Source organism: Saccoglossus kowalevskii, chromosome 14 (assembly GCF_978046115.1).
Source record: "Saccoglossus kowalevskii chromosome 14, keSacKowa6.1, whole genome shotgun sequence".
NCBI classification, from domain to species: Eukaryota; Metazoa; Hemichordata; class Enteropneusta; family Harrimaniidae; genus Saccoglossus; species Saccoglossus kowalevskii.
In genome coordinates this window covers 18,701,907-18,716,468 of record NC_140654.1, presented here as the reverse complement: position 1 = coordinate 18,716,468, position 14,562 = coordinate 18,701,907, and the positions used below count along the sequence as shown (strand labels likewise).

Genomic DNA, 14,562 nt, shown 5'->3' with positions numbered 1-14,562 from the left:
ACCGATTCAGGTCAATGTCATAATGCATAAAACAGAATAAAGAGCGCCAACATTCGACGCACATCAAATTGGAATAATTCAGTTAAGTAAAAGAACACGTGGAAGCAGATTATGTAATAGCAGCTAATTTCAAATGATTAATTACAAGTATTACATAATTATTTAAAGCTTTCAGAATATGTAATGTTAATCTCCGGTTCTCAAAAAAACGCCATCTTTTTGTCGAGTAAATATATGTTAATACATATGTGTTGCGAATAAGAGTTTGGCAATGCGAAACTGAGCAAGTAATGAACTAGAAATTGCAATAATCAAATGCATGTATTACTACATTATGCAAACTCTCAGAATATGTATTGTTAATTTGCCGGGACGTACTAAAGCGTCACCTTTTCGCGGTTGTATCTGGTAACAAATAGGCGTCGCAATTAAAAAACTCGCTTCACAATAAAGTTTAGTGGAAACAATAACGTAGAACTTCAATCACGCCGCCTACAAGTGAAAATGTGACAACTATTTTCGTGTTTGGACGACTTTGTCACTTCGACGGGGATTTCTGATTGGTTTAAAAAGTGACATGTGCGAGATCAAGCTAATCAGCTTGACCCCCTTTTATAAACGACAGAATTTACTGTTTTCCATCAGATACCGCCATGCCATAAATCAACATGGATCCAAGTAACAACTGCCATAACAACTGTGGAAACAATAACGTAGAACTTCAATCACGCCGCCTACAAGTGAAAATGTGACAACTATTTTCGTGTTTGGACGACTTTGTTACTTCGACGGGGATTTCTGATTGGTTCAAAAAGTGACATGTGCGAGATCAAGCTGATTGGCCGACCCCCTTTTATAAACGAGAGAATTTACTGTTTTCCATCAGATACAGCCATACCATCAATCGACATGGATCCAAATAACAACTGCCAAATCATGTTTGACTCCCGTATAGCATGCTACTATGCGTATTTATCCAGCCCTCTTTCGACAAGGAGACCACCGCAGCCATGGACACGAGCATTCTCGTCTTGGGCACGATCCATCGTACAGTTATTACCTGTCGAAGAGGTCATCTCAATTCTTGAAGAAGGCAATTATCCTGTAAATTATGCTCCTTGTGTGATTTTAAAAATTATCCAGAAAAGGCAAAATCGTCTTCAGCAATAGTGCTACGACACTCATACAAAACGGCCCTTCTCAGGGCCAGCACATACTCCAAAAAGAGAACTACCGTACATTGTCCATACCATCACTGCGATTATTGCACGTAATGCTATGTACAACAGTCATATCTTACTTATTTGCAAATCAGAACGATATCAACCGATTCAGGTCAATGTCATAATGCATAAAACAGAATAAAGAGCGCCAACATTCGACGCACATCAAATTGGAATAATTCAGTTAAGTAAAAGAACACGTGGAAGCAGATTATGTAATAGCAGCTAATTTCAAATGATTAATTACAAGTATTACATAATTATTTAAAGCTTTCAGAATATGTAATGTTAATCTCCGGTTCTCAAAAAAACGCCATCTTTTTGTCGAGTAAATATATGTTAATACATATGTGTTGCGAATAAGAGTTTGGCAATGCGAAACTGAGCAAGTAATGAACTAGAAATTGCAATAATCAAATGCATGTATTACTACATTATGCAAACTCTCAGAATATGTATTGTTAATTTGCCGGGACGTACTAAAGCGTCACCTTTTCGCGGTTGTATCTGGTAACAAATAGGCGTCGCAATTAAAAAACTCGCTTCACAATAAAGTTTAGTGGAAACAATAACGTAGAACTTCAATCACGCCGCCTACAAGTGAAAATGTGACAACTATTTTCGTGTTTGGACGACTTTGTCACTTCGACGGGGATTTCTGATTGGTTTAAAAAGTGACATGTGCGAGATCAAGCTAATCAGCTTGACCCCCTTTTATAAACGACAGAATTTACTGTTTTCCATCAGATACCGCCATGCCATAAATCAACATGGATCCAAGTAACAACTGCCATAACAACTGTGGAAACAATAACGTAGAACTTCAATCACGCCGCCTACAAGTGAAAATGTGACAACTATTTTCGTGTTTGGACGACTTTGTTACTTCGACGGGGATTTCTGATTGGTTCAAAAAGTGACATGTGCGAGATCAAGCTGATTGGCCGACCCCCTTTTATAAACGAGAGAATTTACTGTTTTCCATCAGATACAGCCATACCATCAATCGACATGGATCCAAATAACAACTGCCAAATCATGTTTGACTCCCGTATAGCATGCTACTATGCGTATTTATCCAGCCCTCTTTCGACAAGGAGACCACCGCAGCCATGGACACGAGCATTCTCGTCTTGGGCACGATCCATCGTACAGTTATTACCTGTCGAAGAGGTCATCTCAATTCTTGAAGAAGGCAATTATCCGCCTACAAGTGAAAATGTGACAACTATTTTCGTGTTTGGACGAGTTTGTCGCTTCGACGGGGATTTCCGATTGGTTCGAAAAGTGACATGTGCGAGATCATGCTGATTGGCCGAACGCCTTTTTAAAAACGACAGCCCTTTACATTTTTCCATATGATCCCGCCATACTATCAATCGACATGTATCCAAATAACAACTGCCCTATCATGTTGGACTGCCGTATAGCATGCTACTATGCGTATTTATTCAGCCCTTTTTCGACAAGGAGACCACCGCAGCCATGGACCCGAGCATTCTCGTCTTGGGCACGATCCATCGTACAGTTATTACCTGTCGAAGAGGTCATCTCAATTCTTGAAGAAGGCAATTATCCTGTAAATTATGCTCCTTGTGTGATTTTAAAAATTATCTAGAAAAGGCAAAATCGTCGTCAGCAATAGTGCTACGACACTCATACAAAACGGCCCTTCTGAGGGCCAGCACATACTCCAAAAAAAGAACTACCGTACATTGTCCATCCCATCACTGCGAATATTGCACGTAATGCAATGTACAACTGTCATATCATACTTATTTGCAAATCAGAACGATTTCAACCAATTCAGGTCAATGTCATAATGCATAAAACAGAATAAAGAGCGCCTACATTCGACGCACATCACATTGGAATAATTCAGTTAAGTAAAAGAACATGTAGAAGCAGATTATGTAATAGCAGCTAATTTCAAATGATTAATTACAAGTATTACATAATTATTTAAAGCTTTCAGAATATGTAATGTTAATCTTCGGTTCTCAACCAAACGCCAACTTTTTGTCGAGTAAATATATGTTAATACATATGTGTTGCGAATAAGAGTTTGGCAATGCGAAACTGAGCAAGTAATGAACTAGAAATTGCAATAATCAAATGCATGTATTACTACATTATGCAAAGCTCTCAGAATATGTATTGTTAATTTGCCGGGACGTACTAAAGTGTCACCGTTTCGCGGTTGTATCTGGTAACAAATAGGCGTCGCATTTAAAAAGCTCGCTTCACAACAAAGTTTAGTGGAAACAATAACGTAGAACTTCAATCACGCCGCCTACAAGTGAAAATGTGACAACTATTTTCGCGTTTGGACGACTTTATCACTTCGACGGGGATTTCTGATTGGTTCAAAAAGTGACATGTGCGAGATCAAGCTGATTGGCCGACCCCTTTTTATAAACGACAGAATTTACTGTTTTCCATCAGATACCGCCATGCCATAAATCAACATGGATCCAAGTAAGAACTGCCATAACTACTGTGGAAACAATAACGTAGAACTTCAATCACGCCGCCTACAAGTGAAAATGTGACAACTATTTTCGTGTTTGGACGACTTTGTCACTTCGACGGGGATTTCCGATTGGTTCGAAAAGTGACATGTGCGAGATCATGCTGATTGGCCGAACGCCTTTTTAAAAACGACAGCCGTTTACATTTTTCCATATGATACCGCCATACTATCAATCGACATGGATCCAAATAACAACTGCCATATCATGTTGGACTCCCGTATAGCATGCTACTATCCGTATTTATTCAGTCCCTTTTCGACAAGGAGACCACCGCAGCCATGGACACGAGCATTCTCGTCTTGGGCACGATCCATCGTACAGTTATTACCTGTCGAAGAGGTCATCTCAATTCTTGAAGAAGGCAATTATCCTGTAGATTATGCTCCTTGTGTGATTTTAAAAATTATCCAGAAAAGGCAAAATCGTCTTCAGCAATAGTGCTACGACACTCATACAAAACGGCCCTTCTCAGGGCCAGCACATACTCCAAAAAGAGAACTACCGTACATTGTCCATCCCATCACTGCGATTATTGCACGTAATGCTATGTACAACTGTCATATCTTACTTATTTGCAAATCAGAACGATTTCAACCAATTCAGGTCAATGTCATAATGCATAAAACAGAATAAAGAGCGCCAACATTCGACGCACATCAAATTGGAATAATTCAGTTAAGTAAAAGAACACGTGGAAGCAGATTATGTAATAGCAGCTAATTTCAAATGATTAATTACAAGTATTACATAATTATTTAAAGCTTTCAGAATATGTAATGTTAATCTCCGGTTCTCAAAAAAACGCCATCTTTTTGTCGAGTAAATATATGTTAATACATATGTGTTGCGAATAAGAGTTTGGCAATGCGAAACTGAGCAAGTAATGAACTAGAAATTGCAATAATCAAATGCATGTATTACTACATTATGCAAACTCTCAGAATATGTATTGTTAATTTGCCGGGACGTACTAAAACGTCACCTTTTCGCGGTTGTATCTGGTAACAAATAGGCGTCGCAATTAAAAAACTCGCTTCACAATAAAGTTTAGTGGAAACAATAACGTAGAACTTCAATCACGCCGCCTACAAGTGAAAATGTGACAACTATTTTCGTGTTTGGACGACTTTGTTACTTCGACGGGGATTTCTGATTGGTTCAAAAAGTGACATGTGCGAGATCAAGCTGATTGGCCGACCCCCTTTTATAAACGAGAGAATTTACTGTTTTCCATCAGATACAGCCATACCATCAATCGACATGGATCCAAATAACAACTGCCAAATCATGTTTGACTCCCGTATAGCATGCTACTATGCGTATTTATCCAGCCCTCTTTCGACAAGGAGACCACCGCAGCCATGGACACGAGCATTCTCGTCTTGGGCACGATCCATCGTACAGTTATTACCTGTCGAAGAGGTCATCTCAATTCTTGAAGAAGGCAATTATCCGCCTACAAGTGAAAATGTGACAACTATTTTCGTGTTTGGACGAGTTTGTCGCTTCGACGGGGATTTCCGATTGGTTCGAAAAGTGACATGTGCGAGATCATGCTGATTGGCCGAACGCCTTTTTAAAAACGACAGCCCTTTACATTTTTCCATATGATCCCGCCATACTATCAATCGACATGTATCCAAATAACAACTGCCCTATCATGTTGGACTGCCGTATAGCATGCTACTATGCGTATTTATTCAGCCCTTTTTCGACAAGGAGACCACCGCAGCCATGGACACGAGCATTCTCGTCTTGGGCACGATCCATCGTACAGTTATTACCTGTCGAAGAGGTCATCTCAATTCTTGAAGAAGGCAATTATCCTGTAAATTATGCTCCTTGTGTGATTTTAAAAATTATCTAGAAAAGGCAAAATCGTCGTCAGCAATAGTGCTACGACACTCATACAAAACGGCCCTTCTGAGGGCCAGCACATACTCCAAAAAAAGAACTACCGTACATTGTCCATCCCATCACTGCGAATATTGCACGTAATGCAATGTACAACTGTCATATCATACTTATTTGCAAATCAGAACGATTTCAACCAATTCAGGTCAATGTCATAATGCATAAAACAGAATAAAGAGCGCCTACATTCGACGCACATCACATTGGAATAATTCAGTTAAGTAAAAGAACATGTAGAAGCAGATTATGTAATAGCAGCTAATTTCAAATGATTAATTACAAGTATTACATAATTATTTAAAGCTTTCAGAATATGTAATGTTAATCTTCGGTTCTCAACCAAACGCCAACTTTTTGTCGAGTAAATATATGTTAATACATATGTGTTGCGAATAAGAGTTTGGCAATGCGAAACTGAGCAAGTAATGAACTAGAAATTGCAATAATCAAATGCATGTATTACTACATTATGCAAAGCTCTCAGAATATGTATTGTTAATTTGCCGGGACGTACTAAAGTGTCACCGTTTCGCGGTTGTATCTGGTAACAAATAGGCGTCGCATTTAAAAAGCTCGCTTCACAACAAAGTTTAGTGGAAACAATAACGTAGAACTTCAATCACGCCGCCTACAAGTGAAAATGTGACAACTATTTTCGCGTTTGGACGACTTTATCACTTCGACGGGGATTTCTGATTGGTTCAAAAAGTGACATGTGCGAGATCAAGCTGATTGGCCGACCCCTTTTTATAAACGACAGAATTTACTGTTTTCCATCAGATACCGCCATGCCATAAATCAACATGGATCCAAGTAAGAACTGCCATAACTACTGTGGAAACAATAACGTAGAACTTCAATCACGCCGCCTACAAGTGAAAATGTGACAACTATTTTCGTGTTTGGACGACTTTGTCACTTCGACGGGGATTTCCGATTGGTTCGAAAAGTGACATGTGCGAGATCATGCTGATTGGCCGAACGCCTTTTTAAAAACGACAGCCGTTTACATTTTTCCATATGATACCGCCATACTATCAATCGACATGGATCCAAATAACAACTGCCATATCATGTTGGACTCCCGTATAGCATGCTACTATCCGTATTTATTCAGTCCCTTTTCGACAAGGAGACCACCGCAGCCATGGACACGAGCATTCTCGTCTTGGGCACGATCCATCGTACAGTTATTACCTGTCGAAGAGGTCATCTCAATTCTTGAAGAAGGCAATTATCCTGTAGATTATGCTCCTTGTGTGATTTTAAAAATTATCCAGAAAAGGCAAAATCGTCTTCAGCAATAGTGCTACGACACTCATACAAAACGGCCCTTCTCAGGGCCAGCACATACTCCAAAAAGAGAACTACCGTACATTGTCCATCCCATCACTGCGATTATTGCACGTAATGCTATGTACAACTGTCATATCTTACTTATTTGCAAATCAGAACGATTTCAACCAATTCAGGTCAATGTCATAATGCATAAAACAGAATAAAGAGCGCCAACATTCGACGCACATCAAATTGGAATAATTCAGTTAAGTAAAAGAACACGTGGAAGCAGATTATGTAATAGCAGCTAATTTCAAATGATTAATTACAAGTATTACATAATTATTTAAAGCTTTCAGAATATGTAATGTTAATCTCCGGTTCTCAAAAAAACGCCATCTTTTTGTCGAGTAAATATATGTTAATACATATGTGTTGCGAATAAGAGTTTGGCAATGCGAAACTGAGCAAGTAATGAACTAGAAATTGCAATAATCAAATGCATGTATTACTACATTATGCAAACTCTCAGAATATGTATTGTTAATTTGCCGGGACGTACTAAAGCGTCACCTTTTCGCGGTTGTATCTGGTAACAAATAGGCGTCGCAATTAAAAAACTCGCTTCACAATAAAGTTTAGTGGAAACAATAACGTAGAACTTCAATCACGCCGCCTACAAGTGAAAATGTGACAACTATTTTCGTGTTTGGACGACTTTGTCACTTCGACGGGGATTTCTGATTGGTTCAAAAAGTGACATGTGCGAGATCAAGCTGATTGGCCGACCCCCTTTTATAAACGACAGAATTTACTGTTTTCCATCAGATACCGCCATGCCATAAATCAACATGGATCCAAGTAACAACTGCCATAACAACTGTGGAAACAATAACGTAGAACTTCAATCACGCCGCCTACAAGTGAAAATGTGACAACTATTTTCGTGTTTGGACGACTTTGTTACTTCGACGGGGATTTCTGATTGGTTCAAAAAGTGACATGTGCGAGATCAAGCTGATTGGCCGACCCCCTTTTATAAACGACAGAATTTACTGTTTTCCATCAGATACAGCCATACCATCAATCGACATGGATCCAAATAACAACTGCCATATCATGTTTGACTCCCGTATAGCATGCTACTATGCGTATTTATCCAGCCCTCTTTCGACAAGGAGACCACCGCAGCCACGGACACGAGCATTCTCGTCTTGGGCACGATCCATCGTACAGTTATTACCTGTCGAAGAGGTCATCTCAATTCTTGGAGAAGGCAGTTATCCTGTAGATTATGCTCCTTGGGTGATTTTAAAAATTATCCAGAAAAGGCAAAATCGTCGTCAGCAATAGTGCTACGACAATCATGCAAAACGGCCCTTCTCAGGGCCAGCACATACTCCAACAAGAGAACTACCGTACATTGTCCATCCCATCACTCAGATTATTGCACGTAATGCTATGAACAACTGCCATATCATATTAATTTGCAAATCAGAACGATTTCAACCAATTCAGGTCAATGTCACAATTCATAAAACAGAATAAAGAGCGCCAACATTCGACGCACATCACATTGGAATAATTCAGTTAAGTAAAAGAACATGTAGAAGCAGATTATGTAATAGCAGCTAATTTCAAATGATTAATTACAAGTATTACATAATTATTTAAAGCTTTCAGAATATGTAATGCTAATCTCCGGTTCTCAACAAAACGCCAACTTTTTGTCGAGTAAATATATGTTAATACATATGTGTTGCGAATAAGAGTTTGGCAATGCGAAACTGAGCAAGTAATGAACTAGAAATTGCAATAGTCAAATGCATGTATTACTACATTATGCAAAGCTCTCAGAATATGTATTGTTAATTTGCCGGGACGTACCAAAGCGTCACCTTTTCGCGGTTGTATCTGGTAACAAATAGGCGTCGCAAATAAAAAACTCGCTTCACAACAAAGTTTAGTGGAAACAATAACGTAGAACTTCAATCACGCCGCCTACAAGTGAAAATGTGACAACTATTTTCGTGTTTGGACGACTTTGTTACTTCGACGGGGATTTCTGATTGGTTCAAAAAGTGACATGTGCGAGATCAAGCTGATTGGCCGACCCCCTTTTATAAACGACTGAATTTACTGTTTTCCATCAGATACAGCCATACCATCAATCGACATGGATCCAAGTAACAACTGCCATAACAACTGTGGAAACAATAACGTAGAACTTCAATCACGCCGCCTACAAATGAAAATGTGACAACTATTTTCGTGTTTGGACGACTTTGTCACTTCGACGGGGATTTCTGATTGGTTCAAAAAGTGACATGTGCGAGATCAAGCTGATTGGCCGACCCCCTTTTATAAACGACAGAATTTACTGTTTTCCATCAGATACAGCCATACCATCAATCGACATGGATCCAAATAACAACTGCCATATCATGTTTGACTGCCGTATAGCATGCTACTATGCGTATTTATCCAGCCCTCTTTTGACAAGGAGACCACCGCAGCCATGGACACGAGCATTCTCGTCTTGGGAACGATCCATCGTACAGTTATTACCTGTCGAAGAGGTCATCTCAATTCTTCGAGAAGGCAGTTATCCTGTAGATTATGCTCCTTGGGTGATTTTAAAAATTATCCAGAAAAGGCAAAATCGTCGTCAGCAATAGTGCTACGACACTCATACAAAACGGCCCTTCTCAGGGCCAGCACATACTCCAAAAAGAGAACTATCGTACATTGTCCATCCCATCACTCAGATTATTGCACGTAATGCTATGTACAACTGTCATACATTATTAATTTGCAAATCAGAACGATTTCAACCAATTCGGGTCAATGTCATAATGCATAAAAAAGAATAAAGAGCGCCAACATGCGACGCACATCACATTGGAATAATTCAGTTAAGTAAAAGAACATGTGGAAGCAGATTATGTAATAGCAGCTAATTTCAAATGCTTAAGGTTGTATGCGCGGAAATGCACTGCGCATACGTTCTGCGCATTTGAAGCAGACTTTCAAGATGGCTGCCACAACAAACAAGTACGCTTCGCGATCGCCGAATGCACGCAAATTTAAAGGATTTTTGACCGAGAAAGAGAAGAGAAGAAGATTGGCAGTTATCCAGGCGAACCGCCAACATAAGAAAGTTGCTGAAGTAGTTTTAGAATCAAATTCAGGTACGTACGTACGGTGTCAGTTTACGACGTAAACTTTGGTTGAGTCGTCTGCAACTGTTATCCACAACTCGAATCAATATATTTTCACATTTTATTTGTTTTTATGAACATCAGATTATGCTTATTTTGGGGGAAACAGTGTTTATTTTTTCCTAATTCCTGTTTCACTAAATACAGAAATTGTGATAAAAAAAATATTTGACAACGAAGTTTGTCTGTCGCGTCGTCTGCAGCTTTCATTAATTATGACGAGGTGCCTTCAACGCGAACTGGTAATTTTAACTATACGCACAAAACCCCCAATTTGAGGGCATGATTGTCCTCACACTTCCATATAACCAAGGGGATACAATTTTAACTATGAATAAACAGCATGTTCAAATATTTTCTATATTTTGCTGTTTTGAAATCCATATTTATTTTCCCAGTGTTATAAATTTAGAGCATTGAAATTTCATCTGTTTACTCTTCAGAAAAAAATTAACATGTAACATGATGAACTTGCGGCTGTGTTAAGGAAATTAAAATTAAAATACTTGCATATTATAGTAGATACTTGAATTTTATTTTTTCTATTTGTTATTGTGTCAAATATTTTTGTTCTAAATACATTGTAATATATATTTTTGGACATTTTCTCCCAATAAATGTTTTTTCTGAAAATAAGCCATGACCTAAAAATTATTGTTATTTTTCACATTATCTGAATGTGAGAGAGTTTCTGTTTTGCCTATGGCTCCTTTGGAAATGATGATTTTGGAATAATGGTTTCTTTTTATTTCTGTAAATATTCATACATTTCTTACGAATAGCACAGATAGTATGTTAACATCTTACTGTTGTCAATATCTGTTAGCCAGTATAGTAGTGCAAATTGCATGAAATTTATTTACATGATGACTGTAATGATAATCTGATTTATCTTTACAGAAGTTACTTCAGAAAGTGCTATAAATTGGAATGTTGGACGCAGAATAGTACAGCTGTCTGTTCTAGCTGAGGGATTAAAAGCCTGTGCTGTGTGTTGTGAACACCTTGTTCTGGTGGATTGCCAGGAGGAGAGACGATATGGTCTTGGTAGTGTACTGTATATACCTTGCCAGAGATGTGGTGCTGTAAACCATGTGTATACAGGTTCGACACATAGGAATGCCAAATCAAACCAAGGATTACCTATATTTGATGTAAATACCAAATTAGCCACCGGTAAGATTTACAGGCAAACTAAGGATTCATCTCAATTATTAACCTCTTATGGTCATATATTGGTGATCATACTTTTAGTAATGTAGGGCAGCAAAAACTAATCTTATAAAATGTTAATCTAAGTTGTTTCTTATTTCATAACATAGGAATGGTACACAGTGGAATGGGAGAGACTCATGTGAATAACTTCCTTGCCTCACTGAATATACCGGGTATACACCACAAGACATTAAAGAAAAGAGAAAGAGAAGCAGGTGTTGGTATTGAGAATGTTGCAAAACGACTGTGTGTTAAAGCTCTTACTGAAGAACAAAAACTTAGTTCACATGAAAATCAAGTTGATATTTCCTTTGATGGTGCATGGCAGCGCCGTGGCTCTGGCAAAGAATATAACAGTCTGTCAGGTCATGGTGCTGCTATAGGGGAAGCAACTGGTAAAATTATGGGATATGCTGTGCGTTCAAAGGGATGCAAAATTTGTGAAAATGGGGATATGAACACAAGAAAACATGACTGTCGTAAAAACTGGACAGGGAGTTCCAAAGCTATGGAAGGAGATATTGCTGTTGAAGTGGTAAAAACTATTAACAAAACTAGTGCTAAAACAGTATCTTTAACTATGGATGATGATACAACAACCATTCATAAACTAAGAACAGAAATTAACCAAGATATTGAAAAGAGACCAGATATGAACCACACCAAAAAAGGTCTAGGAAATAAATTATATGAACTTTCAAAAACTCACAAAATATTAACACCACGTGTTATCAAGTATTTTCAAACATGTTTTTCCTATGCTGTTACTCAGAACAAAGGTAGGCCAGCTTTAATCAATAAAAACTTGCTTGCCATTGTTCCCCATGCATTTGGATCTCATGAATCATGTGATCGTAAATGGTGTGGTTACCAACGTCAGCCAGATACTTACTGCCACAAACGTCTTCCATATGGTAAAGATCTTTCTGGGGTAGAATTGCGTAAAGATTTAAAATCTATTTTTGAAATTTATGCTGCATGTGCAAATAAACTTTCTCTTATGAGTTCAACACAAGCCAATGAAAGTTTTCATAACACTGTTGCTTCTAAAGCACCAAAAAACAGACATTACAGTAAATCAGAAAGTTTAAATATCCGCATTGCAGCAGCAGTTTCACAGAAAAATAGTGGATACACATATGTTTGTAGTGTTAACAAAGAAAATGGACTATCTCCTGGAATTGTTTCACAGGTGAGGGGAATAAAACTAGACAATAAAGCAAGAAAAAGAAAGATGCAGACAGAAAACAAAAAATACAAACTTAGACGTATACAATTAAAAGAGGAGCGAAACAAAAAATGTAATGCTACTGAGTTAAGAGAAGGTGACACATACAACACAAACATTGCAATTAGAAATGACATTGATATTACATGTATTCCTGAACCAGTTAATGCTCCTGTAAGTTTTCCAGTAAAAATACTTCAAGATTCTCCTGTTGTTGTATTTGATCTTGAAACAACATCATTTGGTATTGATTCCTCAATTTGTCAGATTGCTGCATCTTATGATGGTAAAATATTTGATGAGTATGTTGACCCCTGTCAGCCAATACATCCAGCAGCATCCAATGTAACTGGGTTGACATATACATGTGGTAAACTGTTTCATAACTTTAATTTAGTACCAACATTATCACAGAAAGATGCTCTTGAGAGTTTTATAGAATGGATTCCATTAAATTCTGTGTTAGTTGCACATAACTGTAAGAATTTTGATGCTAGGATTCTGGTTAGTTCTGTGCAAAGATATGGTCTTTTAGACAAACTGAAACATAAACATTGCTGCTTTTCTGATACGCTCTCTGTATTTCGTGAAATTTTACCACCTCGATCATCTTACTCTGAAGAAAACCTGGTTAATGATTATTTACACACTGAATACAGTGCTCACAATGCAAAACATGATGTACATATGCTTCAACAATTGATTGGTAAATGTAATGTTGACATCAGCCATATTAGTAAACATAGCTTCTCTGTTGATTTTATTATAGAAGCTCTTGAATTTCTATTGTGTAAAAAGAAAAATCTGTCTTCTCTTAGTCAACTAATAAGTAAGAAGGTAATTACAAAGTGTATGGCTGAGAAAATAGCTGCTTCTGGTCTGGCTTTTTGTCACTTGAACTTGGCTTATAGCAGAGGAGGGATAGATGGATTGGTGAAGTTGCTTAGTGAAGATTATTTTGGTCATCCACGGGTAACCAAACATAAAAAAACATTCTTGTCACTATCGCAGTTTTTTGAAAAGAAGTAACTATATTTAAAACAATGATTAATGACTCTTGTGATATTTTTTTAGTTCACTAATCCATCCATTCATTACATGACTTCTTTGAGAACACTAGACTGATATTTGGTATGTAAATGTCTCATAGGGTGAAAATGGGATTATTCATGCAATGTTGGCATATTTTCTGAAAAGAAAACACTTTTTTTGTCCATTGAAGGTTATTGTATCTAAATATGTGTATTTATATCCAGATTTAAAAAAAATTAAATACATACAATTGTATATTAATAAAATGATAAAGCAAGTGTTATATGATTTTAAAATATGTGAAATATTTAATTATATTAGTATTTATGGACCACTTTTATTTATTTATCGATATATGAATATTTAAAAAAACAGAACACAAAATAAATATTACTTACAATTAAACAATACTGATCTTTTTGTCACTTCATGTATGGTAACACTAGTCATACTCTGCCTTGTATGTATGTTACAGCACACCACACCCCTCCCCACCACCATACACACCTGTGCCCTAACTGAGAATACAATGCTTTCATCAGTATCCCTCAGAAGAAAATAATACTTCAGTGCATTAATAGTGGCTTGACTTTGAATTTCTATATTTCCAATGAAAGGTAAGAATATTCTCCCAAGCACCCAGCCAATATATATAAACTGTACTTCATATATAAAACAATATAATCTACTGATGTTGGATGTACATGACCATATTTGATGTACCCCGGTATGTATATTGACAAGGGGACTGGCAAAGGTCAAAGGTCACGCAAATGATCCAACATGGCCACCAAGATTATTGAAACTGACAATTAAACTAATTATTTCTCAAAAAGTAGTGCATTAACATACCATTTTCAATGTATAATATGGAATAACTTCATAAGCACTCGACATATACACAATTTCAAGAGATT

General features: G+C 37.4%; 1 protein-coding gene across 1 annotated transcript; it reads left to right on the top strand.

The window, feature by feature from the left end:
* Positions 1-9,921: 9,921 nt before the first annotated feature.
* Positions 9,922-14,053, top strand: LOC146734514 (uncharacterized). Its single transcript, XM_085507994.1, has 3 exons — positions 9,922-10,140; positions 11,071-11,346; positions 11,493-14,053. Exons 1-3 carry the CDS (start codon positions 9,930-9,932, stop codon positions 13,640-13,642), a joined length of 2,637 nt encoding a protein of 878 aa, XP_085364120.1. The 5' UTR covers positions 9,922-9,929; the 3' UTR covers positions 13,643-14,053.
* Positions 14,054-14,562: the final 509 nt, after the last annotated feature.